Here is a 25,677-nt window from a genome sequence, read left to right on the forward strand (position 1 = left end):
TAAGCATGTAAGTAATATAATAAAGATGAAAATTTAGAAAGAGGAGGGAATCAGGGAAAAGGGAATTAAGGGTAAGGAAGTAAGAAGCTGTTTGGCTGTTAAAAAAACTGAAGTTCTCACACTTCTTCCTGTATGAGGCTGGCCACAAAAATGTGCCTGTGCTTTCGGGCACCAGTACTCAGCTGCGCCGAGTGTGCGCTCAGCAGCAGAGGTACTGGACTCTTTTACTAGGTCGTGGCCCCCCAAGTGGACAGGAGAGCTGGTACACAAACGAAATCCCCATGGAAATGGGATGTCTGGAAGACCCAGGTCACAGGTGTAATTTCGGGCAGAAATACGACATATCGATGTTACCAAACAGTGAAATCACAAGAATAAAAAGAGTACATTGGTTAGGGATGTTGTCGGGCAAAGCCAACGTGAGGACACACACGGGTTCTGCGGGTCTCCTGTTAGTGGTGTGGCCGAAAGCCGGTCTGTCCAGAAGACGCTCATGCTTTGGCCGATGACTCCATCACTTCTGTGGGGAAGACGGGCTCCAGGAGCTCGGGCAGCTCACCAGCCACGGTGGCCACAGCCTCGGGTGCCTTGGTCCCCTTTTCAGCTTCGTCATTCAAGGGAAAAGTGTGTTCTCCATTGAAACCTACTCAACAACAACAACAATAAAGTTTAGTGTAAAATCCAGTGGTGCGAAGTTTGATGTTTTTTGTTCTGTGATGTAAAGGAGACTATCTTCAGAACTGCCCAGAGGCGTCCCCTCACCATTAGAAAAGGTCCCGGGACCATTTAAAACTGGGCCTGACTTTGTTCAGACGTTAACTGTACAGTACACTTGTTTTGCTCAGTCTGCATGGTGCCCTTCTGGAACATTTGGTGTGCAGTGGACTTTGGGCAGAGGCTTAGCGGAAGAGGAGCGGCCAGTCCACTACGTGAGTACAAACCATCGCCAACTAAGCATTCCCACGCAGACGACTGCAGACTCAGTTCCAGTCGGGTCCATGTGGGCAGTGACAGTGCTCAGTTAATAGCTGAGCTTTTACAGGATTTCCTACTTCTCTCAGTGGGGAGATCTGTCTTTCCAGTTCTTGGTCCCCTTCCCATTTATCGACCACTGTCAGTAGGGTGTATTGACCACAGGCCAATGACAGAGAAATTCTCATCACAGGCACACCTCCGAGATCCCATCGGTGTGGTTCTGGACCACTGCAGTAAAGTGAGTCTTGAGAATTTTTTGGTTTCCCAATGTATATAAAAGTTATGTTCACACTATGCTGTAGTCTGTGAAGTGTGCTGTAAATAGCATTATGTCTAAAAAAACCAATGTGCCTACCTTAAATAAAAATACTTTATTGCTAAAAAATGCTAACCATCATCTGAGCTCTCAGCGAACCACTGATCATCATTTTTTGCAAGAATGAATAAAACAAGACACAGAGACGTGGAATGAGCAAATGCGTTGGAAAAATGGTGCCCAGCAATTTGCTCGACGCAGGGTTGTCACAAACCTTCATTCTGTAAAAAATGCAGTGTCTGAGTAGTAAAGCAAAGTGCAATAAAATGAGGCATGCCTGTAATCTGTTAATCTAGTCCAGAATGCCCAAGGCTTGGCCCTGGCCCCGAGGGAGGGTCTGGGCCTGCGGGTCACTGTCCTTTCTCATGCGTGGAAGCAGCTGTTTCTCTTGTGGTGAAGTCTGGCTGGAAATGTGATGGGCCATTTAGGAATTTAAGGCTTTCACAAGTCAGGATGACATAAAAAAAAAAACAAAAAACCACCAGGTAATACGTAGGAACAATATGATTTTACCTATTTGAAAAAACAAGCCCTGTGTCACACACTAAACAACACAAACTAACTATTGATTGCTCCTGAAGGATCTCTCAATTATATTTTTATTTTCTATGAAGCTTAGGGTGTGTTTCAAGGTCATAACATACGTTAAACATGACAAATTCCTAATTACAATTTCTATTGGCTTCTTTATTTTTTCAATGTATATCCTGAGGCCCAACACAGGACTACTTCCTTGCTGTCATATGCAAGAACGGGTTTGCCCTACACTACAGGCCCTAATACGTTTATCATTTAATAGATTTCATGTATAGCATCCAAGAAAATTTCATACTTTGCCAACACTACTTAAACACTTTTTTCCCAGCGTAGTGATTTGTTTATCCTAAAATGCAAACTATTTTTAGAATTACAAAGACAATAACTTGGTCTCTTTAAATATCTCTGTGTGCTATGCACCTGCCTTTGGCCATCACAGTACTGTGAAGGGTAAAAATGCATCTTTGGGGTATTTTTCTCCAATTACCCAGTACACAAGTTGCCTTCTATGCATGCAAATTTGCAGAGGTTTGACTTCCTAAATGATTGGTTCGTTTCTCTTGAGACCACAGCCTTATTATGACGTTAAACTTAACATGCCGTCTGCTTAAGTACAAGGAGTTGTTTTCAAGAATCGTCAGGATAACATCTGCCTTTAGCTTTTCAGGGGCTGTCAGAGAGACCTTAGCTATAATTTGGACCATAACAAAAGGTAGGCTTGGAGATTCCAATCAATTAATTCTATTGAAAAGCACCATGCAGCTTATTCATCAAGAAGAAGGGCGAGAGTTTGAAACATCCAGGTAAATAGATAATCCATTAAGAAAACAATGCACATTGCGGCAAATGCCAGCCTAGTTTTGTCAGCACTTAGTTATGGTCTTTGGATTCCCCTGCCCTCCTGCCGAGGGTCTCCTATTCCCCTTCTTCCAATCTTTGTTCTCTTATTCATGGCTAAGTGAAAACAAAACAAGGAAGCAGCACGTACCCAGTGTTCCATTCTGGACAAGTTCTTCCTCTATAGTAAAAAGGCGGTTGTACTTAGTCACCCGCTCGCCACGAGAAAGACCTCCCAACTTGATAAACTGGACACCAAGTCCGATTGCCTTCGGGGGGTAGGAGTGGGGGGACAAAATTGATATTAAACAAGAACTCAACATTTTGCTAAAATACAAACAGTTCTTTAGGGAGAAAGGGCACTGGCACTGTGCTGTTTTGGTTTTTCTCTTACAACTTAGTATTCTATCTTTATGTAGGTAAGGTGGCCTGCTTGCAAACTGAGAGTGGCAAAAGGTAAACAGCATGACTACATATCAGATGCTTTACTAGTCATGTGAGCATGCTGATTTTATCTGAGAATGGTCTGGCCTTTCTTGCTTCATTTTAGGCGGTAAGATTGCAAGTGCACACCCCAGCCGTTTAAGTGTGCTCATCATTTTCCCAGGACTTCAATTTTTCTTCTTTTTAAAAGTTCAAAGATTAGCTCTTTGCAAAAGGTAGCTGTCTGGGAGGAAGCAAGTCTATTTCATAAAAGGTTACATGACTTTCTCCACCAAAGACTGCATTTCTCTGAAATACCAATTCATGATAAAAGCAGTGTTTTGGCAATTCTGCAATTGACCAGCTTTCAGTACTTACCAAATCGACTAGGCTGTCATCAGACGACTCTCCTTCTGTACTTCCAAAGACGGCGATGTGCTTCTTACCTGTGAGCAGAGGAATTCTTTTCAGATTTAGATGGCATAGAAACAGTGAGCATAAGGGCATATGTATGTATACACACACACACACACACACACGTATATATGTGTGTGTGTTTATGTGCATATAAATACAAATACACACACACACACATATGAGCCTCTGGAACCAAAATTTAAAACTTGCCAAGATTTATAACTTTCCTGTGAAGAGTCAATGATTTGACCACCAGAGAATTCTGACCTAAACATTTGTATTTTTACTACCCTGGTTTTATCTGTTTATCTCTTTCCAGTAGCTCAGATGCTAAATACTACACGAATGCCAAATTTCATCAAATTTAAGATACCAGAAATTGTAAGACCTTTAGGACCACTAAAGGGGGAAAATGCTCAGATTAGATTGACCTGTTTCTAGGACCACAGCTGTAAGACATGACTCCATCTTGTCCATATTCACTGTAGAAAAGTGTGCACCTATGAGAGGTGCAAGGGCATCATTTGGGGAGCTGATAAGCCTTATTGGATTTCGCAATTCATCATGTAGAATTAGATTCAAAAGAATCTGTCGTTCTGAATGTTAACTTATTAGAAGAGCAGTGTTGATGGTCCTTAATCCAAATTTGAGGAGCTCAGAACCCCTTGAAGTTTGCCACGTCTACAAAGAATGCCAGCCCCAAGGTTCTTTCTCCAGAGACGGTGTTTGGTGTTTTTGAGGCAGGGGCTATAGTAGCAATCCAAGGTGAGTGACAGCATGCCTGCTGAGTGGTGGCCCCTGGAGGAAAGGCCAGGGCTGGGGCCTCCCATCTATCACCTACAGGAACGCCCTCCCTGGGCCCTCACCTGGGCCGTCTGCAGCACAAGGGACACAGGCACACTCCATGACATTCTCTGGCACCAGCTCAGGCCCCTGGCCGCCAGCCTGGCTCTGAGCCCTGCTCCAGGTCTTAGACAAGCCTTCTGCCTAGTTCCTGAGACCTACTCACGTTTCAGGCACTGAAAAAGACTCCTGTGAACTCGGACTTTATAGTCCAGTGGGGGGGGGCACCAGACATTAAATATTCGTACATGTAATTGTGGCCAGTACTACAAAGAGAAAGTACAGGGAGCTATGAGGGCTTTTCAGAGCAAGCAGGTAGGGGTGGGGGAAGCCAGGAAAGTCACATATATCTGAAAAGGTTTCCTTTAAGGAAAGACGTGAAGGATCAGGAGTAGTTAGCTGAGTAAATGGTACAGGGCAAAGCATGTTCACAGACCTCACACTGGCAAAGAGTTTGAAACTTGTGAGGAATTTTTAAAAGCTCAGGGTGGGAGAGTGGGGTCGCTGTCCTGTGGTGTGAAGCTGATAGGGCACTGTCCTCAGCCACACCTGTGAGGCAGCTCCCCCTGAGGGGGGCGCTCCCGGACTGGGACTGCTGTTGGGACCACTGGGAAGTCGATCGGTGAGCTATAGCTGCAAATTGTCTCCCAGTAGTAGAGCTCTCACAAACGGCTGGAAATCTGCTTTTCTTCCAAGATTCACACCATGCTTTTTATTAACTGACAAACTGCATCTTTTTGGCTCCTTGTGTAACCAAGCTAAGTTCCTTATGAGTCTTGTAGACCTATACTTCTACTCACTGTCAAGAAGATTGGTTATTTCCACCAAGTCAGACATCGTAGTTTGGTTGGTATGTTTGATGATCAGCCCGCTGGATTTGGGGGTGCTGATGTCACCACCCTCTAGAAGTTTCGAAATGCTTTTGGATGCAGCTCCTGCAATGATGTAACACCTGGAACCAAGAGCATTGCAGATGCTGTCCCACTGTTCAGAGTCCTGGGTAAATATTTAAGAGCCGATCGTTACAATGGATTAAGCATGTCACAAAACAACAGGAAACCTACAGCTCCTCCTCGGAGTTAAACACCTTTCTGAGATCCACAAAACAGTTTTCTGTTGTTTCTGCGGCTGAATGATGCCTGAACCACAGCCACACGAATTAACTAGCTTCATTCAACAGAAACTTCAAATGATTAAATTTGAGCTTAAAGATCTGATGGATAAAATGTTTAACACACAGTAAATGCTCCACATTGATTCGGAAGTCCTTTGAACCCAAGCTATTCCTACCCACTGAATTATCCATAACACCACTAACAACTGGCGGGCCAGAAGATTCTACTGTTCTTTCTGGTGAACAGACAACAGAAGGAAATGAGCCTGGGAGGGCTCTGGGCTCTCCTTCTCAGCACTCTCGTTTTTCCTGGTGAGACCATCCCATGAAATGAAATACTCAGTGTTTTTTAACTGATGATCTACGAAGTCTCCCACGCCTCTGTACCAGATTCGGACCTATCCCACTAGAGCCTAGCCCAAACACGGGCCATCTTGCCAAAGGAAAACCAGCTGAGGCCAGAGCCCGGGGACAAGGCCTGGAAGACGGAGGCCGACAGGATAAGGAGCTCGGCGGCGGCTCTGCGGGCGCGGGGCCGGGGCGCAGCGGTGGCGGGGCCGCGGCGCAGCGAAGCGCTGGGACCCCGAGCACGGCAGCTCTCTTCTCGGGCCCCACCCTCGAATCCGGGCCTGGTCTCCGAGAGGGCGGGTCTGTTCAGTGTATCTAGTGGTTCTCTCCACGCCGTACTGCCAAGAATTTAAGTTTTGGAGTCTCCGTGCGTTAGGGAGAGCGATGGCCTGCTGCGGCATGCGAACAACTACAGCATGGGATGCTGTAGCTCCAAGAGATGGAAGAACCTCACCATCTGGAACCTTTTTTAAAAATCCGGCTTTGCAACTTTCCTGCATATGTGGTAAGTGGGTGGAGGTTGGGCACACGGGGCCTAGCCGAGGTCAAGTTTCTGGTCGTATTAGCACAGGTGTGGGACGGGCCCACTGGCAAGTGGCTGGCTGGCTGTCCCCGGGCTGCTCGTGAAAACACGGGGGCCGCCCCCCCCCCCCCCCGCCCCGCCCCAGTGCCCGGGAAGAGCTTGTTCATTCTGCACACAGGCACACTCCCAGGCCGTCGTGCTTGGGCTCTGTGTTTGCTTACTGCGTGCCGCCCTCACCTATGCTGAAGAAAAGCCCCTCCGCCCCAGCCCAGATGGCAGTGTTTCGAGCGACCAAGCCAAAAGAATGAGATTTTGCTCTGTGCTGTTATAAAATTCAAGGTGAATCCCGTTACCTCCTTCCTGAAAGGATCGATTAAGGCGATAATTGAAGGGAACCTGTCGATCAGATCCATGTACAGGTCAACCATCTCCGCTGCGTTTTTGTGTATTCCCAGCATCACTTCATACTTCCCTCTACTCTGGCAAGCGGAATACAAACAATACAACAATAACAAAATAAAGATAAATGAGGAATTCCTCAAAGGCGAAAGGCTGGATTCCCATTCGTGTTTATTCATTGCCTACGAAAGATTGTACATGTTCTTTTTGGGCCGTATTCCTATGAGACATCTGTGTACTTTTGTTTAAATATCTGTTAAATATTAGCCTGGGGAAATGAAGTCACCATTCCTCTTCATGCCCCATGGAGCTCCTCCCACGGACTTCAGATGAAGCCTTCTACGCAAAAGACCAGGTACACAGTAGCGGGGCACTAATTTCTTACTTAGGCTTGCGACGGGCCAGCTACCTGGCTGCTGGGGTCCTCGGGCAGTAACATGAATTTATAAAGCAGGACAGCAGTGCCTAGCTTCCCACTCACCAGAACCCACTACCATTCCGCTCACAGTAAACAAACAGCTGGTCTCCTGTACGGCGAATATCCTAAAATTTGAAAGTAGGGCGAAGCTTTGGAGATACGAACAGCCACTCTGAACTGCCCGGTGACCCATGTGAAGGCATCTCCTTCTCAGGTAGTGTGCATGCTCTACCAGCACCCATGTGGTTCCGAAGGAGTTCTAGTTCAACTCCATTCATTTGAAGTCTGGAAAGCACCCCCGTCATCAAGAATGGAAGTAAACGGGGCTAAAGGATCGAGTGTCGTCTCTGCAAAACCTAGCACGGATTTCCAAGTCTGTGTCGGGGGATGGCCCCTGGGTTATTCAGGTACCGGGAAGGAGGCAGGAGGGAACAGAACGACTGGTTTGCTAACGCCTTCCTGCTATGGCTACCAATGGAATGGATCCCATTGGAATTGAGCAGGTTCCAAAGAAATCCATACTTGAAAGGATTTTATACTTTTCTCAGATTAAAAAGCAGCCAGAACTTTGTTTCTTTACTGCAAAACCTTGAAAATCCTATCTTGTCAGTAAAGAAATGCTAATGACGTTGAATTAACATTGTAAGAATTATCTGATATCAAGCTAATACATTTCACTGAATATAAGCAAAAAATACCCATTCCAGCCAGCACTAGCAGTCAGTATATTCATAGTTCTTGGTATACGTTGCTGATGAAAACATGCAATTATTTTTCGTAATAGTATGTCTAGGAACCAATCATTATGTGGAGAATAGGAAATTACATTAAACATGCCTTCATGCGTGTAGTATCTTTAGAAAAGTTAAAAGGGCTTAGAAGTCAGCTGAAACTTAGGGTTCTTATATGCTGTTCAAGTTTTCCTTTGAAGTTAAAAGAATTGCAAATTAAAGCGGAGTTGTCTTTGGCCATGTCCCCTGAATTTGACATTGATTACCAAGTCACCACAATGTCTGTCAACACGCTGGGCATTGTATACAACACAGGCTCCGCATTTGTGTATTCGAAAAAGGGAAGTATGTGTAGAAGACAGACAACTTTTATCAGTTTTGCGAATATGCCAGCTTCCCAGGTTGAAAGGTTAACTGCCGCTCTGTTATCCTAAGGAGGTGAGGACTGCAGCTTTTAAGAAATGAACCCGTTTTCCATTCTTTTTTAAGTAATTGCCCCCACGTGGTGTCGTCTCTGGGTGAAGTTTAATCGCTAAAGCTCTGTCCTCCTAACCCAGGCTGTGGTTAACACTGTGGATGGGCTTAACTGGATAAAAATATATTCTCCACAAATGTCAACAACTTGGAAATATTTTTATATTTAAAAAGTGAGTCACAGCAGAAACTCAGAACCACTTACTTGGCCAGAAGGGCTTACCAAGTTCCAGTTACAACGGATCCATTTTCCATGCTTGACAAATTCAGCATCTACCAACCAAATGAGTGAACTCAGCGGAACATACCAGTTTGTTATTTTTCAATCGCTCTCACAGTTGCAATGTAAGCAACCCATTTTAGCAATTTTTGTTACAGAATTTCTGTATGTAATTATTTTGACATTTTCTGTTAATTTTTAAAATTTACATGGTTATGTTATTTTCTGGTCATTAGCTAACCGGGCTTTCTCGACTCCATTTATATGTGGAACCCTCACACAATATTAATAAAAGCAATAGGATCTGTTTGGAAAATATTCAGATACATGTTTCTTTCAAGTTCTAATTTAAAAATGATAGGACCGAACAAAAAAGTAAGTGTCCTGGAGCAGAAACTTACATAATCCATCAGCTCATGTGCAGCACAGTTGATGGCTAGGTGCAGGTTTGTGCCCATGTCCAGCCCCAGGTTCGCACAGATGCCTTGTATTAGGATCAGCGGCTGCTCTATGGTGTCGTAATTAATGGTCAAACAGCCAAGATGGGACATCTTGCCAATGATGGGCTGCTATAAGACCGAAAGCAAATGATGCATATAAATATAGAGCAGTGAAGGTCTTGGAGCTTCCTGGTTATAAACTAGGCACTGCTGATAACCCGACACAGCGCTCTAAACATGTGGTCCTCTGAGTCTGCCTTACCCTTATGTCCAGGTGTCCCTCATCTCTGCATGACCTTTGGGCATATGATTGCCCAAAGTGTCTGGAGTAATTTTCCTACCTCCACGGTTTCAGGCTTGACCTGGGAACACTCTTGTCTCTCTGGTGTGCTGTATAATGTCTTGGTCAGCTGTGTCACTGTACACAGGCTGCCCTGAGCCGCAACCCCGAAGTGGGCGGAACTCCAGGCTGTCCTTGTAAATGTCTGTCCGGCCTGTCCTTACCTCTGTCCTCCTCCATCCACTTCCAAACCTGCTCTTTCCTGTGTTCTATTTTCCTTTTGAAGAATCTAAGTGTGAACAGGGAACCCTCCTTCAGGAAAGGTTTTATTTGAATAAGGGTAGAAGATCTCTGCTAAAACAATGCAGCACTGCGGATAGATTTCAGCGGAAGAAGGTTTGGCACCCAGAGCAGCCCAGGGAAAGGCAGCCACGTGTTTCTGGTGCAAGGTCAGCCCTGACGTGCCCTCCTCATAAGTTACCACTATGAATTATAACACATTTGAAGCAGTATCAGTGATTCTGAAGGGTGTGTGTGTGCATGCACGCCAAACTTGAGGGCAAACACGAACCTAGGTAGAAATATCCCATTTCTCTGCTGATCACACTAGTTAATTATAAGAACCATCTGACATTCTTAATGTCAGAGACAGGAACCCTTTATTTGGCAAAGGAATAGGTGGGGAAACTGCTGTGTATCAATTGAGTTTTGTGAGAGTCTTCTAAACTATAAAAGCATCACTTATTTAGAGCTTATTAAATGCCAGTTACTGTTCTAAACGCTTTCCATAAATACATTTACTCCTTACATCAACCCCCTGAAGCAGGTACTATTATTATCCCACTTTACAGAGCGGTAAGTAACTTGGAACAGATTTTAATCCAGGAAGTTTAGCTCCAGAGTTCATGCCTCTTAACTGGTAGTGGCTGCCTCCCTAGAATCTACCATTTAACCTGTTTCTAACAGGAAAAAAAAAAAAAAAAAGTAGGAAAGCTGATCATGGGAAGGGCTGATCCTGGTCTGAGTTTCTCAGAACACACAGGACAACCTGCTGGAATGAGGCAGACGTCGCTGACACTTGGTTGCTCGGTCATCGTGCCCTGACTCTCTTGCAGGGTCTAACTTTAGAGCCTGTGCTCATCCCAACAGATACAACCGTCAGGTACTTAACTTTCTGGTGTATTTTTTCACACGTTTCTCTCTCCCAGTGTTGAGGAGGAGTTTAACTTTTCATCTCTACTAGCCCCGTCGCCACTTGCATTGTCTCCACGATTCTTACTGGTTATTCCAACTATATTGTTGAAAGTTCAGGCATCTAAGAGGTGTATCTGCCTGAGCACCCACAGTCACCAAAGCTGTTGTCTGATCAGGTAGAGGTGGTTTCCTAAGGCTCTTGAAGCCACCCTGGCCAATTTGGACAATAACTGTTTGTCTGAGGCTACCGACCAAATCTGAGCTCCAGGAATGGTTCATCTGAAATGGTGCTTGGGTGCCTTTTCAGGACCCGAAGAAAGAAATGGCTATCACTTTGTGCCTTTTGTTTCTCTCTTACTTGGTAGGGGTAAGATTAAAATCAATATGACTTTCAGCTGGTTAGCAGAGATTCACCTTCCCCAACACTTCACCTATCAAGTTTCAACTATAATCTATTATAGTGGATTCATAAATGCTTCTGCACACCCTCTGAGCTGTCCGTTGGAGAGACAACTGCTGGCCCAGCAACCTGTGGCCGGGGGAGGGGGGGGGTGGCGCAGAATGACATTCCAGCTCTGGGGTCATCGGGTTTAGTGTTCCTGGAGGAGCATCACTGCGTAGTTTCCGAGTGCATTAGCCCTGCTCCTGGAGCACCGTGACTGGGGTTGGAACAGGGGCAGGGAGTACATAAATGAATTGTGTCATATTGAAGTGTGGTCAAGAAATACATAAACTTACTTGACCTCTCTTGCTTCCATTATGCCCTTTTTTGGTCTCTGTTTTTGGAGGGGGCTGCAGGACAGAAAAGAGAGAGAGAAATCACTTGCCATTTTCAGACATGCCTGCAGCAGCGAGCAGAGCTTCAGGTCCTGGGGCCTGTCCACTGCTCTGGGGCCTGACCAGTCACACTGTGAATCGCACACACACCACACACCGCCCCCCAACCCCCCCGCCCCAACACGTAGGGACCATACCAGCCCCTCCCGATTTTGAAAAACTCCAAACTGTTTCTCATACTCAGGTACGTGTTCCCTTTAGTTCATCCTTATATTCTGCCTCCATTCATATAAATGCATTTCTACTCATATAAATAAAGTATTTTTCACTCCTATGACATTCCCTCCTTGCCCTTAGGGAGCAACACCACTGTGGGATCTGCCTTTAGACTGTTTTGAATATTGTTTTAAATATTGTTAAGGTACAAACACTTTCTCCGCAGGGTGGATTTGACTTCTGAAAACAACCAAAGGTCATTAAATCTGATGAATCTGGTATGTGTAATGTCATTTGAGATGAAAAGCAAAGATACTTTCCAAAGATGATTGGTCATTTTCAGTACCCACAATGTGGGGTGTTGACAGCATTCTGGAGCAAAGATTCAGCCTTTAAAGGATGCATTTTAATACCCAGCATTTCCTGGCTCTGTAAACTGGGGCATGTTTGTCAAGAATCAGCAGGGCTCACACTTGACTACCTGCAAATACAGTTCTCCTGCTTTTTTGCACTGTGGAGTCAGCTGAACTTTCTATCCCCTGGTAAAAATATCACGCTTGGGAAGCAAATCAATGTGCAAGGCAGGAGACATATAGTGGTGAACAAGACAAACACGGGCACAACCAGGGACTCATACTGTCATCGTCCTGCTGCTGTGGCTTCCCCCATCGAGGGCTGCCTGGCCAAAGGCTCCCGTTTGCCCGACCGGGATTCTAAGTAGACACCAGAGCCTGTGCCTTAACTATTACACTAAACTGCCTCGCACATCCTAGGGACCGAATCCTTTCTTTGCAAATCCTAAGGGATGATCTTAGCATAGAGCCAGCTGATGAGATTGTTAAGTGCCATCAGAAACTGGATCCATGGCCAATGAAGGAACGTATATGCTTAGCTCATATGAAAAACCTAAGGCAAATGAATACATTTTACATATCAATAACAACAATATTGAGTTAGTTTCATAATGAAGTATAATTTGTATACTAGGAGGTGTCAGTATCAGCAATTAGATACCATAGATTCCCTTTACATACCGTTTCAATTGTTCTGTTAATTTGTTTCTGAATTTCCAGAAGCATCTCCACGCCCTGTAAGTAAAATAACCGTGATCTAGTAAAATAACGATGATCTTCCACAAGTGTAGTCTAGAAACTTTAAATATAAAAACTTACAGCACACACTGGCTATTTCTAACTGAATATTTATAGGGTCCCTGATAAGGTATTCTGGTTAGTAGATTAGATGTGGTCTACAAAATCAGAAGATTAAATGTTAATCTTCAGCCCTCAATTTTTATTTGGTTGTATATGAACGAGGCTCTTCTCAGTATCCTTTCTTCACTGTTCAGGACTGACTGGTTCAGTTGGTTGGATCAAGTCAGCTTCACTGTCTTTCATAGTCTCTTGACCAACCCTTTTGCAATACATGTCATCGGTCACCAAGGGATTCTGCATGACAGTGTTTGAATCAGTATAAAGCTGCTGTCACTTAAAAAAAACAGGAAAGTATATTCTGATGATTGTGGGATCTGCATATGGAGACAAATAAAGGATGGCATGCCAACTACTCTGGTACCCGAATAGCACAACAGAAAGTAACTGCAGGAAAGATGCCGGTGCTAGGGTCTGAACATGATCTGACAGATGGTGAGCCGGCTATGAATTGCTAGTGTTCCACAATCAGTACATCGTGAGGGAATGGTTATTTTCTTTAAAAAAGAATTCCTATCATGAAGAAATTATCTTGAGATTTAAGAAAAAAAAATGATTCTCTCTAGCTTAGGTTAAAAATATCACTCAATGTATTACCAGAGGGGATGGAACTTCCTGTACTTTTTTCTGAAAACATCCACTACAGAACATGAACATAAGTTCTTCCTAACGCCTAATTGGTAGAATATTTCATGAAGATTTAAAGAGGCATATGGGCTCATTCAGGCCAGTGAAGAACAATATACACACTAGCACACCCTAAGTATAAAGAGGCAACTTAGGATTCCTTCATTCTAGAAGCATGCGCTGAACCTCTCTTCCGTGCCAGGCAGTCTGGTTGGTCCTGGAGCTCTTCCTGAACAGAACTGGCTTTTAGGAAAGAGCCAGCTTCCTCTTGCTGCCACCACAGTGTCTTGGCCAGTAAATAAAGATGCCTCGACTCCCCCAGATAACAGCTTTCCAGCACTATCAAGCCTGCCAAGTCACCCAGGGCCCCTTGGTGAGTCACCGGCACGAGTCAGTACTGAAGGGAACCAGAGATCGAAGGTGGCTTAAATGTGCCCCTTGTATTTGAGGTCTTGCTTTTTTCCTGCTTCTCTGATTTCCTAAAATATTTTTTTTCATTTTATGTTTAATTCTCCCTCCCTTGGTGTCATAGCCTTGGGGACCTACACTAAAGACTCTTCGATGATGGAATATTATTATTATTATTAACTTTTTTATTTTTTAGAAAAAATAGTGTGAGGGGCACCCGGGTGCCTCAGTCGGTTGGGTGTCTGACTTTTGATTTCGGCTCAGGTCGTGATCTCAGGGTCCTAGGATCGAGCCCCACGTTGGGCTCCATGCTCAGCCGGGAGTCTGCTTGAGATTCTCTCTTTCCCTCTCCCCATCCCCCTGCTCCTGCTCTCTCTCTAAATAAATAAATAAAATCTTAAAAAAAAAGAAAAGAAAAAGTGGTGTGAGATAATAGAAGGTACTTGTTTAGCTGTTAATCCAGGATGGGGTATACAAATCACTTCTTTCATTAAATTCAGCTTCCCAGGTGATGACTTCCCGCAGCTGACCAGAGACACCATGGGCAAAGGTACAGTTAGCTTTGTGGGCTGTTCCTGGAAGAGGGAAAAGCAAGACAAACAAGAAACACAGTTCATTGGTGTTGAGATACTCACGGATCCTTGTAATGGAATGCAATGGATACTGACCTGACGGTGCTTCAGTAATGCAATATTTAAGTAGAGGGGGTTATTGTCCAGGATGGCACTGGTTTTGGCCACGGCAAGTGACACGGCCCCTATGGCCATGCTGCCATTCAGTACAGGTTCATCGGATTCTGGAGGCACAGTGGGTTTCTCTGTAAAAGTATCATTTCTCCCTGGAGGGAAAAACAGGGATAAAAGATTCCTTTCGAGGACGTTTGACTGTGATAAAACTATATTTTTTGATGCTTTGCTTACAGATGTGAAGGCCCAGAGTAAAGAAAGGGGGGAAACTGAGGCTGGGGAGAACATGTTCTCCACCTCAACCCCCGAAGAAGTTTCTGTGTGACCTCGCTTACGACTCCCAAATGTTCAAATCATTTGTAGCCATGGATTTTGCCACTCCAAGAACTTTTCAGACATTCAATATTAACTCCTTAGACAATCATATAGGGCAGGTACTGTTATCCCACATTCACATAGAAGTAAACTAGGGCTTAGAGGGATCAAAAGACTTGCCCGATATCCAACAGAAAGTGAATGAAGAGGATCTGGAGTCTGAATTCCAAGTCCTTTGTTTTCTACACCCACCATAGCGCCTGTGTACCCAGCTTTCTGTTGAACACGTCTCTTCATGCGTGTGTGTCTGACTAGTAACCTTGCTGGCCAGCCCCAAACAGATGCATCGTTGTATTAGAAATGGCTTCCAGATCCGGCCATCCACCCTCAGCCTCACCCACCTTTCACACTCATTTGTTCCCAGCCACCCAGCCTGCTCAGGTGCCACGCCATCCATTGTCAATGGCTAGTGCCCCTCCCCCAGCTGCTGGCCTGCGTCAGGCAGGTAAGCCAAGTGGAATAGGCACGGAACCCCATCACACGTCGTAAACTGTCCCCTCCTCCTTCGTCCCTTCTCTTACGCTCCAAGGTCTGTTAGGCAGCAGCCACCGCCAAACGGATACCTTCTGCAGATCTCTAGCTGTAACTCAGCAGTGGCTATCCCCCCGTTCATGGAGATTGGTCTTACACGATTCTTTTGCCTTGGGAGACTCTCCTTCCCTTTCTGGGCCTCAGCATCTGAATCTAGGAAATAAGAAACCATGTCTCCATGGTCTCTTTGATCCCCTTCCTGGTTCTGGTGCTTTCTTATTCAAGGGAACCCACATTTATTGGGTGTTTACTTTGTGCTTCGGCATCATGCTGGGCACTGGTGGCGCTAAATTGAATGAGACATGATTCATGCCCTCAAGAAGCCTGTTGGAAAGACATAAAACTCTATTTACAATACTAGCAGCAGCTCCAGAATTAACATACTAGAGGGGCTGAAGTTCACAATATGTTGGAAAGCATGGAACAAAGGGCCACGATAACTTTGATTATTTGCTTTAAAAGAGCAAAATCTTCCAATGAAAACTTTTTTTTTTTAAAGATTTTATTTGAGAGAGAGAAAGTGAGCGAGAGAGAGAGAGAGAGAGAGAGCAGGAGCAGGGGCGAGGGGCAGAGGGAGAAGCAGGGAGCTGATGCACAGCTCCAATCCCAGGACCCCGAAATCCTGACCTGAGCCGGAGGCAGATGCTTAACAGACGGAGCCACCTAGGCGCCCCAAGAAAACTTTTATTAATATGTTATTAATAGGACTGAGAAAAGGTTGGTTATTCATACCAAAGGATATCGTTAATCTTTATAATATGGAGTGGCTTTTGATGAGCTAATGAATATTTTGGGGGGCAGTTAAAGGTCCCCCACGCCACTTTCCTTTTCCCTGTCCCCAGCATTGCCACTGTTCAGTGCACTTTGCTCAGTAAGTGCTCACCTCTGGGTAAGCAATAGTTTTTCCTTACAAACAAAAGGGAGGGTGGGATGGAGTAAAACCCTGCCTGCCCAACATGGCAGCGTCGAGCAAGGAAGTGGCCTGGAGGGTGGACGGTACCCGGGGCGGCGGGGGGGGGGGGGGGGGGGGGGTGGGGTGGGCGGGGCGGGGGGGGAGCCTAACCTAGGTCTGCAGCAAAAAGACTCTAACTGGAAAGATAGTCCGAGCTTCAGCCTTTCTTCCTTACCCGCTGGTTATCAAAAGTTCTGCAAGGAGCCACTGACCTTGCTTTTGTCCCCTTTTTCTGGCTGGGGGAGGAGGAGGTGGTGGCGCTGGTAGAGGCGAAGGGGTGAGCACTGCTGGGTCTTCCAGGCCCCTTTCCAGGTCTCTCCTCTCTTTGTCTTCTCGTACTTTATTTTCAAAGAATGTCCTTCATGGCAAGAAAATAATGGCTTTACAGTGAATATCACTCATAATTTTGGTCAGTTTCAGTGCTGACTTCCATTCAATATGTTTCAACAATTAACTCTGCTTTTTTAGCTACTTAAAAACAAATCAGCTTAACTTTCCAGGGTCCCAAAATAATGATGCTGTTACAAAACTGTGTTCAAGAGCTGAAATTAATTTTGGCCTGGAAATAAAGCTTTAAAGATTTTAGGTGCTTGTTTTTTTTTTTTTAATTATTTGAGCTTATTTGTTTATATATTTAAAGGAAACTTTGAATATATAATTTGATTAAGGGCTACTGGATTTTCTTTTTGAATAAATGACCATCAAAAGAAAAATGAGTCAGGAATAGACAGTGAAATATATAGTATAATGGGCAAGAATTCATTTTCCCTTTTTTTTTTTGGTGGGAAGGAAGCCTTAAAATGCATAGTTGAAAAAAAAAAAAAGAAAAAAAAAAACCTTTGAGAAGTCCCAAAAGGGACACACAAAAATAAACTCAAAATGGATGAAAGACCTAAATGTGAAATAGGAATCCATCCAAATCCTAGAGAACACAGGCAGCAACCTCTTTGACCTTGGCTGCAGCAACTTCTTGCTAGACACATCGCCAAAGACAAGGGAAACAAAGGCAAAAATGAACTATTGGGACTTCAACAAGATAAAAAACGTTTGCACAGCAAAGGAAACAGTCAACAAGACTAAAAGGCAACCTGGAATGGGAGAAGATATTTGCAAATGACTTATCAGATAAAGGACTAGTATCCACAATCTACAAAGAACTTATCAAACTCAACACCCAAAGAACAAATAATCTAATAGAAATGGGCAGAAGACATGAACAGACATTTCTCCCAAGAAGGCATACAAATGGCCAACAGACACATGAAAAAGTGCTCAACATCACTCGGCATCAGGGAAATACCAATCAAAACCTCAACGAAATACCACCTCACACCAGTCAGAATGGCTAAAATGAACAACTCAGGAAACAACAGGTCTTGGCAAGGATACAAAGGGGAACCCTCCTACACTGTTGGTGGGAATGCAAACTGGAGCAGCCCCTCTGGAAAACAATACAGAGGTTCCCCAAAAAGTTAAAAATAAAAGTATCCTATGACCCAGCAATCGCACAACTAGGTGTTTATCCAAAGGATACAAACATAGTGATTTGAAGGGACACCTGCACCCTGATGTTTATAGCAGCCATGTCCACACTAGCCAAACTATGGAAAGAGCCCAGTTGTCCATCGACAGATGAATGGATGAAGATGTGGTTTATATATACAATGGAATACTGCTCAGCCATCAGAAAGAATGAAATCCTGCCATTTGCTACAACATGGATAGAACTAGAGGAGGGTATTATGTTAAGTGAAATAAGTGAGTCAGACAAAGACAAATACCATATGATTTCACTCATGTGGAATTTAAAAAAACAAAACAGAGGAGCATAGAGGAAGGGAAGGAAAAATAAAATAAGATGAAAATAGAGAGGGAGGCAAACCATAAGAGACTCTTACCTCTAGAAAAAAACTTAGGGTTGCCAGAGGGGAGGTGGATGCAGGGATGGGGTAACTGGGTGATGGGCATTAAGGAGGGCACGGGATGTGATGAGCACTGGGTGTTATATGCAACTGAGGAATCACTAAATTCTATCCCTGAAACTAATAATACAGTGTATGTTAGCTAAATTGAATTTGAAGAAAAAATTTAAAAAATAATTAAAGGATGTAATCCAGCAAGTCAAGAAAGAGGAAGATAGAGGATTGAGGAAGTAGGAGGGCAATAAAGCATCTCTGTAGTAGGCTAGGGAGGAACCAGTCCAGATGGGAGGTTTGAGGAAGAGAAATTCCAGGAGAAAAGGAATATAATAAAATAGAAGGTCTGGAAAAACTACGTTGGGAAATAAAATTAGGAATATGATCACAGCAGATGAGAAGAAAAAAAAAACCAGAAAACCAAAAACAATTTGAAAAAGTGTTTTTATAAAGGTTATGATCCAACTCTGAAGCAAACTAAAATGTGATGTTCTGTATAATTAAGCAAGTGGTGGAGCTTAGGGAAAGAGAGAATCCAGTTGACTTTTGTTTGGCCAAGAGGCTTGTGGCACTGGACTTGCACAAAAGGAACAGTAATGCTAACCCTTCCTTGGCTGGGCGCTGAACAGTCCCGACACAGCCCTAGCAACCACTTCCTTGGTTTTCACGTATTAAAGTCAACCTGTGGGCAAAGCATGGAAAACCAGTTTGTGGTTGGAGGACTGACCATAAGCATCACCTACGGGGACTTCGTGAAAGAGTATGAAGCCCTCAAAGGTGGCATATGAAGTTGGGGGACAGAAAGGACACCATCTGGATTCGTAACTTAATGCTTTTCCTGAGAAACTATTGAAACATTTACTGAATCCTACGCATGGAAAAGAGGCGGAGGGGCCTGACGTGGCCTCACACAGGAACATTTTAAAAACAAGGTTTTCAGAAGAGTGCATTTTACTGCTTTCACATAGGCTTCTTACTCAACTTCCTGACTGTAACTTCTAGATATGACAGACCTGTTTTATTGGTGGGTGAAATAAAAAGAAAAGAGCTACTATTTGTACTGGACACTCTCATTTGCAAGCTCAAGATCTACCTGAGCACCTGGTCCACCTCAGCCTGGTTGGAGGGCGCCAGGCCCCGCAGCTCCTCGGTGATGGTTTCATTGACCCACTGCACAGCCGTGCTCACCGCATTGGACCTTTCTGCTTGCTCCGCGTCCGCCAGCTCGGGCGGAGTGTTCTCGTGGACTTCAAAGTGCGTTGAGATCACCACTGAACATATGTTCTAAAAATAATATAAACGTGTTCTGCATTTTCCCCTCCCTCTTACAGAAAGGAAGAAATTGAATGTATCCAGCTTTTAAGGCACATGATATTTTATCACCAATTTCAAAGGGAAAATGAGAATATATAATTTTCTTTGAGATATTTTTATAACTGCTGAAACTGTATGGAACCTAACTTCAGGGAACATTTAAAATTATCACCTTGTTAAAATACACTTAAAAAAATCTTACATTGAACTTCATTTTTATCACTACCTCTCCAATAAATAGCTAAAAGGATACAGACTTAATCATAATTATTTGCCTCTCAGAGACTGTAGCAAAATTATTTCTAACAAATATGTAGCAATTAAAGTGAATTATTACAATTATGAAAATGAATTTTTCTTTGTGTAGATCAGCCCACATATCTATAAATCTATATAAGTCTATATATAAACATATGAATCTATAAACATACCTATAGATTTATAGAACTCATCACATTAATGATGTCCGAGTTTTAAAACTATTTTTGCCCTACTTCTCCATCTTGGATCATCTTCAGGCTGGCATGTCATGTCTTACCAATATTGCACTTAAACCTAATAAAGCAATATGCTTGCTTCTATGGTTCATGCTTTATGTACACAACTACCTACAACTTGTGTGTATGTGTATATTTCACAAATGCTGAATTTCAAAACATTAATTTTCTACACTTTAGACAATAAATGCTAATAAATGCAATGGAAGCAGGACACAATAAAGAACACATTTAAGCTGCTTCGTACCTTGGGAAAATTTTGAATGGTGCAGAATATTTCCACTTGTAGGGTTGGAAGCCCCAGTCCATCCAATACGTTTTTCCCCACTACTTTGCATATGGTGGGAGGCTTTGCAAGTTTAGAAAAGCAGTTTGCCTTCAACATGCACAAAAAAACAAAAATTACAATACCATGACTAATTTATCTTTAAAAGGTCATTCACATTTACTCTAGTTTCTACTAAACCTCTCCCTGAGTGTCCTCCTCATGCGGGAAGGGAGGGGTGCTTTAGGCTAGCAACTCTGTGGGAACTGTCCTGCCCTCACATGCTGAGATTTGGATTAACCTGATGTGGAGTCTCCAGGATATGGAACAATCTGTTCTCTTTTGAACTCTCAGCAGAAACTCAAATACATTTCTTTCTTTTTATTATTATAAAATGTGAATTTATTTATAAGCCAAATGAAACATTTGAATGAAGTTATAAAAAAGGAAAACAAAAGTCTTTTATTCTTATAGATTTATTTTAAAAAGTTTTAAATGACATAAACCCACAATATAATTTTAGAAATCAAATAAACTTCTCCATTTTACAGAATAGTATCTAACAAAATATAAAACTGTAAAGCATCTAAAACATATATTTAAAGTTTTTTTTTAAAGAATATATCATTATATTGGCCACTGTTTTAAGTGTATTACCCACATTATTTATGCCTTATAACAACCCTATGGGATCAGTAGTATTTTTAAAAAGCTCCACTCTACAAATGAGGAAACTGAGTATAGAGAGATGAAATAGTTTGTCCAAGATTGCAAGATAACTGGCTGAGCTGGGATTCACCTCTAGGCAGGCTGACTCCAGAACCCATGTCAACTGCTATCAATTGATGGGGGAAAGGGAGAAGTCTACCTTCAAATCCATAGCATTCATAGCATGAAGTCTACCTTCAAATCCATAGCATTTTAGGAAGAAAAATAAGCATGAGGAATGTGGTTATACTCCCTGTTTTTATAAGTCAGGAATATGAGGCCCACACTAACTTGGGCTATTCCAGAAGCAGATAATCTTCCATCTGCCATGTTGTCTTCCATTTCTGTTTTGGTGATGGTGCCTCAGAGTGAAATTTGTAGTACATATGAATTTAAGGGAGGAGAAACAAACAAACAAAAATAACTCAGGATTGGAGTCTTAGCCATATTAATTTACTTTGAAACAAACACCTTTGATTTAATTAGATGATTCCAGCTACCCAATGGAGGAGCATAGTTGTTTGAAAATTATTACTTAGTTTCTCTGAAAAAACTCCTATCTGGAAGCAAACTGTCCATCAAACATGACACATTTGGGAATGTTTTCACATACATTTCTTAGAGACCCCATGTCACTTTTTAGCGGGCCCTAACCCATTCTGCTGTCCAAGATACGGAAGTCAGCTGGTCTCTAGAACGCTGTGATGCAAACTCTGGAAACCTTCTGGGGGCCCGTTTTTAGTCCTCCCCGCAAGGCATCTGATAGTTTAATGGTGAAGGCTTCTGCAGAGGCCATATTTCACTCACCAGCAGTTCACTCCCAGAACATGTTCAAAGAGGGTTGTTGGAACATTGGTAATAGCAGTTTCACTGATGTGGGAAAGCAGAAGCCATTTGGAAGTGATCCAAGAAAGAGAGGGAAGAGAATGAAACTGAAGCACAAAGCCCACTCAAAAAGCCTGGGTAAAAAGATTCAAGATGGCGTTTCTACACAGAGGAGCAGGAACTGGGAGAGTAGGCGGAGGAAGGGAAGGTGAAGGCACACCCTTGACCTTTTTATCGCCAGATTGTATTGGGCTCTTTATCTGCATTCGTTACAGACCAGGTCTCTGATCTTTGAGTTCAAAATCCAATGACCTCAACCTACATAATAGGTCATCTACTACTCATCAGCTCACAGGTGGTGCCCTCGCACAACTAAAGCAAAAGTCAATTTTCAAGCCATCCATACATATATATGGAGATTTTATTTATTTTTTTTAGAGTGTGTGTGGGCAGGGGGAGGGGCAGAGGGAGAGGGGAAGCCGACTCCCCGCTGAGTGCAGGGCCCCCAGACTTGGGCTCTATCCCAGCACCTTGAAATCATGACCGTAGCTGAAACCAAGAGTGGGAGGCTCAACCACTGAGCCACCCAGGCACCACAAACCATCCATATATTTTAAGGATGATGGTTTATATGTTACAGAGTAAGTACCTCAATGAATTTAGATAGAATCAGGAGAGAAAAATATTATCTAGCTTACATGCTGTGTATTATAGTGAATTTGAAATAACTAGCAATGAGTATCCACAATGTACAATATTATGTTAGGAAGAGAAAGGAACTAACATTTTTTAAGTGTCTAATATGTGCCTTGAAGGAGTGACTGTGTCTTGTTTATCGCTGTATCACAGACTACAGTGCCTGGCATATTTAGGATTCCATAAATTAAATCTTGTATAAACTAATATGTGTCAGACACATCCCTGGGAACTTTGTATACATTATGTCATAAAATTCTCAAAACAACTCTGTAAGGTAAATCGTATCATCTCCATTCCACAGACGAGCAAACTGAGTTCCAGAAAAATTGTACAAGGTAAAATAACCAATGTTTTAATTATTCACTGCTTAGTAACAGACCACTCCAAAACTTAGTGGCTGAAGCCATTTATTCACTCATGATTCTACAATCTGGCCTCAACTGAGTAATTCTTTTGGCTGGTCTTGCCTGGGGTCTCTGATTCAGACTCCGCGATCTGGAGACTTGACTGGGTCCAGAGTATCCAGGATGACTTAACTCATGTGTCTTAGTGTCTCAGCCAGGAAGGTTAGAACATTCTAGGGGCTGGCTGGGCATGTCTTTCTCACAGGATTTTCTGGAGCTGTTACATCTGCCAGAGCCTCTATACCTTGATCTCTCTCTCCAGTAGGGTAATTGGACTTCCTGGCAACATGACGACTGGCTCCCAGGAGGGAGTGTTTCAATACTACAAACCTCAATATGGCAGCACTTACCATGCCTTTGTCTGCATCATGCTTGGAGAGGTGCTCTTGATCAAAGCAAGTCATAGGGCCAAGTCCCAAGTCAGTGTAGGAGAGATTTACATAAGACCAGTCCCCCTGATGGTGTGGTTCATTGGGGAACATCAGTATAATCGTCTACTACAGCTACTAAGTGACAGGGCTAAGAATAGAATCAGGTCTGCCTGACTCCCAATCTCAAACTCTTTCAACCATAACTTCTATGATGAGGGACTAAATCGTATTGCTACTGCCCCCAAGGATCTTCCTCATTACCTCAGTTCCTCTAGTATGTAACAGAAGCAGAGAAGAAATGGCATTTGAGCTGAACATTGGAGAATATGTAGTATTTCACTGGGCAGACAAGGGGGAGAAGTCAAGGGCAGATACAAAGGAATATGATAAGCCAGGGGGAGGGAAGGGAGGAACTTCAGGCTTTAGGGAATAGTAAGGAGCCACAAGAGGTTTCTGAGCAAAGGAATGATGGTCAGATTAGGAATCCTGCTCTGGCAGCACGATTCAGGTTGGGCTTGATAGAGGGAGAAACTAAATGAAAATACTGATGGCCAAAACCCACACAGTGACAAAATGAAAAGGACATTGTCTTTTTGCCAGTCCAATTCCTGAACATCTTTCAAAGTCCAAGCCAAAACTTTCTCAGATGTTACAGCCTACAGGGATCTTCCCTACCCCTGAATTCCTTTGACAGGCATACAGTGATCTGTCCCTCAGTCTAGCACAATCACATATCACCTTATCTACTACTCCAGTTATTTTATGTAACAGTGGTTTTTGTCCCTTACCAAGCTCCCAGAGAGCTGTACAAACCAAAGTCCTGGCCGCCTAGTAGACTGGGAAGAACATTACACTGAGGGACCCGAGTCCAAGTTTCTAGTCTTAACTTTTGCACTAGGTAGCTGTGAGACAAGGTCTTGGTGTCTTTGTGAAATGAAGAAGTTAGACTAGTTAACTTAAAAGAATTCATCTAGTAAGAGACAGTGGAAAGAGAATGGAAGTCAGAGTCGCATTCATTCATTTGTACCACAAATAAGTGCTTGAGTGTCCACTATGTACCATGCAATCTCCTTGGTACTAGGGACACAGACCTGGTTTGATTTGTCACTGTCATTCACTGTGTCCCTTGGGAAAATCATCTAAATTCACTGGGCCACAGTTTCCTTATTTGTAAAACGGAAATCATAATTTTTACCTCCCAGTGGTCCTAAAGATTAAGTGAAATAACATAAATCACATAGCACTGGGAGCTCAGCACATCCCTCCCCACCCCGCCCCAACCTACAACTTTCACTTATAGGCCATGACTAAGGAAAATAAACATTCATGGAACATTCTCCATATCAACTGCCTCAAGAAGGCTTGGTTTTGACCCTTGTAAACACACCGTGCTTCTTCACTGCATTTACATACTCTGCTGTCCCAACCACACTGCCTTCCAGAAGGAAGGTGTTGGCTAGTACTTAACGGATCTGGGAATGAGAACACGCTTGTTTGTTTCAACTGCTCACTGCCTAAGGCTAAAGTATGTGCCTGATCTTGTGCGGAGCACAGGGGCTAGGCAGGTGGTAGGAAAAGGCCCCTGCTCTCCATGAAGCTCGCAAGCCTAGGGAGGGTCTCATCACGTGCAGGAAATGATTTAGGAACACTCGAGGACAAATAGTTCAGGCGAAACGGGCAAGACTGATGTGAATTTGGAGTTTGGGTGGCAGCTGGTCGGGTGGGGACAGGGATTCAGGATGAGATGGGTGCACACTGCAAGGAGAGCATAGGCTTGAAAGTGAGACTTGGAAGCAATGAGAGCGGGCTGGGCATGAAGCCTAGGGTGGGCTGAGGCCAAGCTGAGGCAAATGCCAGGGCACTTATCCGTGGTCAAACGGAGGCCGCTGCAGGTTGGTAAGCTGAGCTACGCGGTATTAAGGTGTTTAAGAAGAACTGGCAACCAGGCGGACCGGCTCAGAGGTAGCGAGGGAGCCTGCTCGGCCCCGAACGCGCCTAGACCCCGCTTTCCTCTAGCGGCTTCCTGTCCACCACTCTCTCTCTCTCTCTCTCTCGATTCCTCCCGCCCAAGTTTCCACACCGCTTCTTCCTTCAGGGTCGCCTCCCCGCAAGACCACGGATCCCGAGCCCGCGGCGGCGGCGCGCGTGCGCGACTCTATGGCGCAGGCGCATGGCGTTGCCGCAGCGTGGGGCGGGGGGAGAGGGGCTGGAGGGAAGAGGGTGTTTGTGCCAGGTCCCTACCAGGTGCCCGTAGACGTCGGCAGGCTGGAGGTAGAAGGTGGAGTTGAGCAGCTCTTCCAGCCTGCGTGGGACGTCGTTCTCCCGGTAGTACTCCATCGCCTGCTGCTTCAGCCTCTGCAGCTCCCTAGTGGTCCCACAGCTACGGCCGCCGCCTTCTTCTCCCAT

General features: G+C 43.9%; 1 protein-coding gene across 1 annotated transcript; it reads right to left on the reverse strand.

The window, feature by feature from the left end:
* Positions 1–25,677, reverse strand: ENO4 (enolase 4). Its single transcript, XM_028121773.2, has 14 exons — positions 25,513–25,677; positions 20,247–20,375; positions 19,282–19,472; positions 16,485–16,630; positions 14,397–14,566; positions 14,172–14,303; positions 12,517–12,570; positions 11,228–11,281; positions 8,977–9,144; positions 6,687–6,812; positions 5,149–5,344; positions 3,467–3,534; positions 2,817–2,934; positions 1–643 (listed from the first exon to the last, which is right to left on the reverse strand). The coding sequence occupies exons 1-14, from the start codon at positions 25,675–25,677 to the stop codon at positions 492–494; spliced, it is 1,869 nt and encodes a 622-aa protein (XP_027977574.2). The 3' UTR covers positions 1–491.

Source organism: Eumetopias jubatus, unplaced genomic scaffold (genome assembly GCF_037043125.1).
Source record: "Eumetopias jubatus isolate StellerSeaLion01/CBP00866 unplaced genomic scaffold, mEumJub1_p1.0 scaffold_17, whole genome shotgun sequence".
NCBI lineage: Eukaryota > Metazoa > Chordata > Mammalia > Carnivora > Otariidae > Eumetopias > Eumetopias jubatus.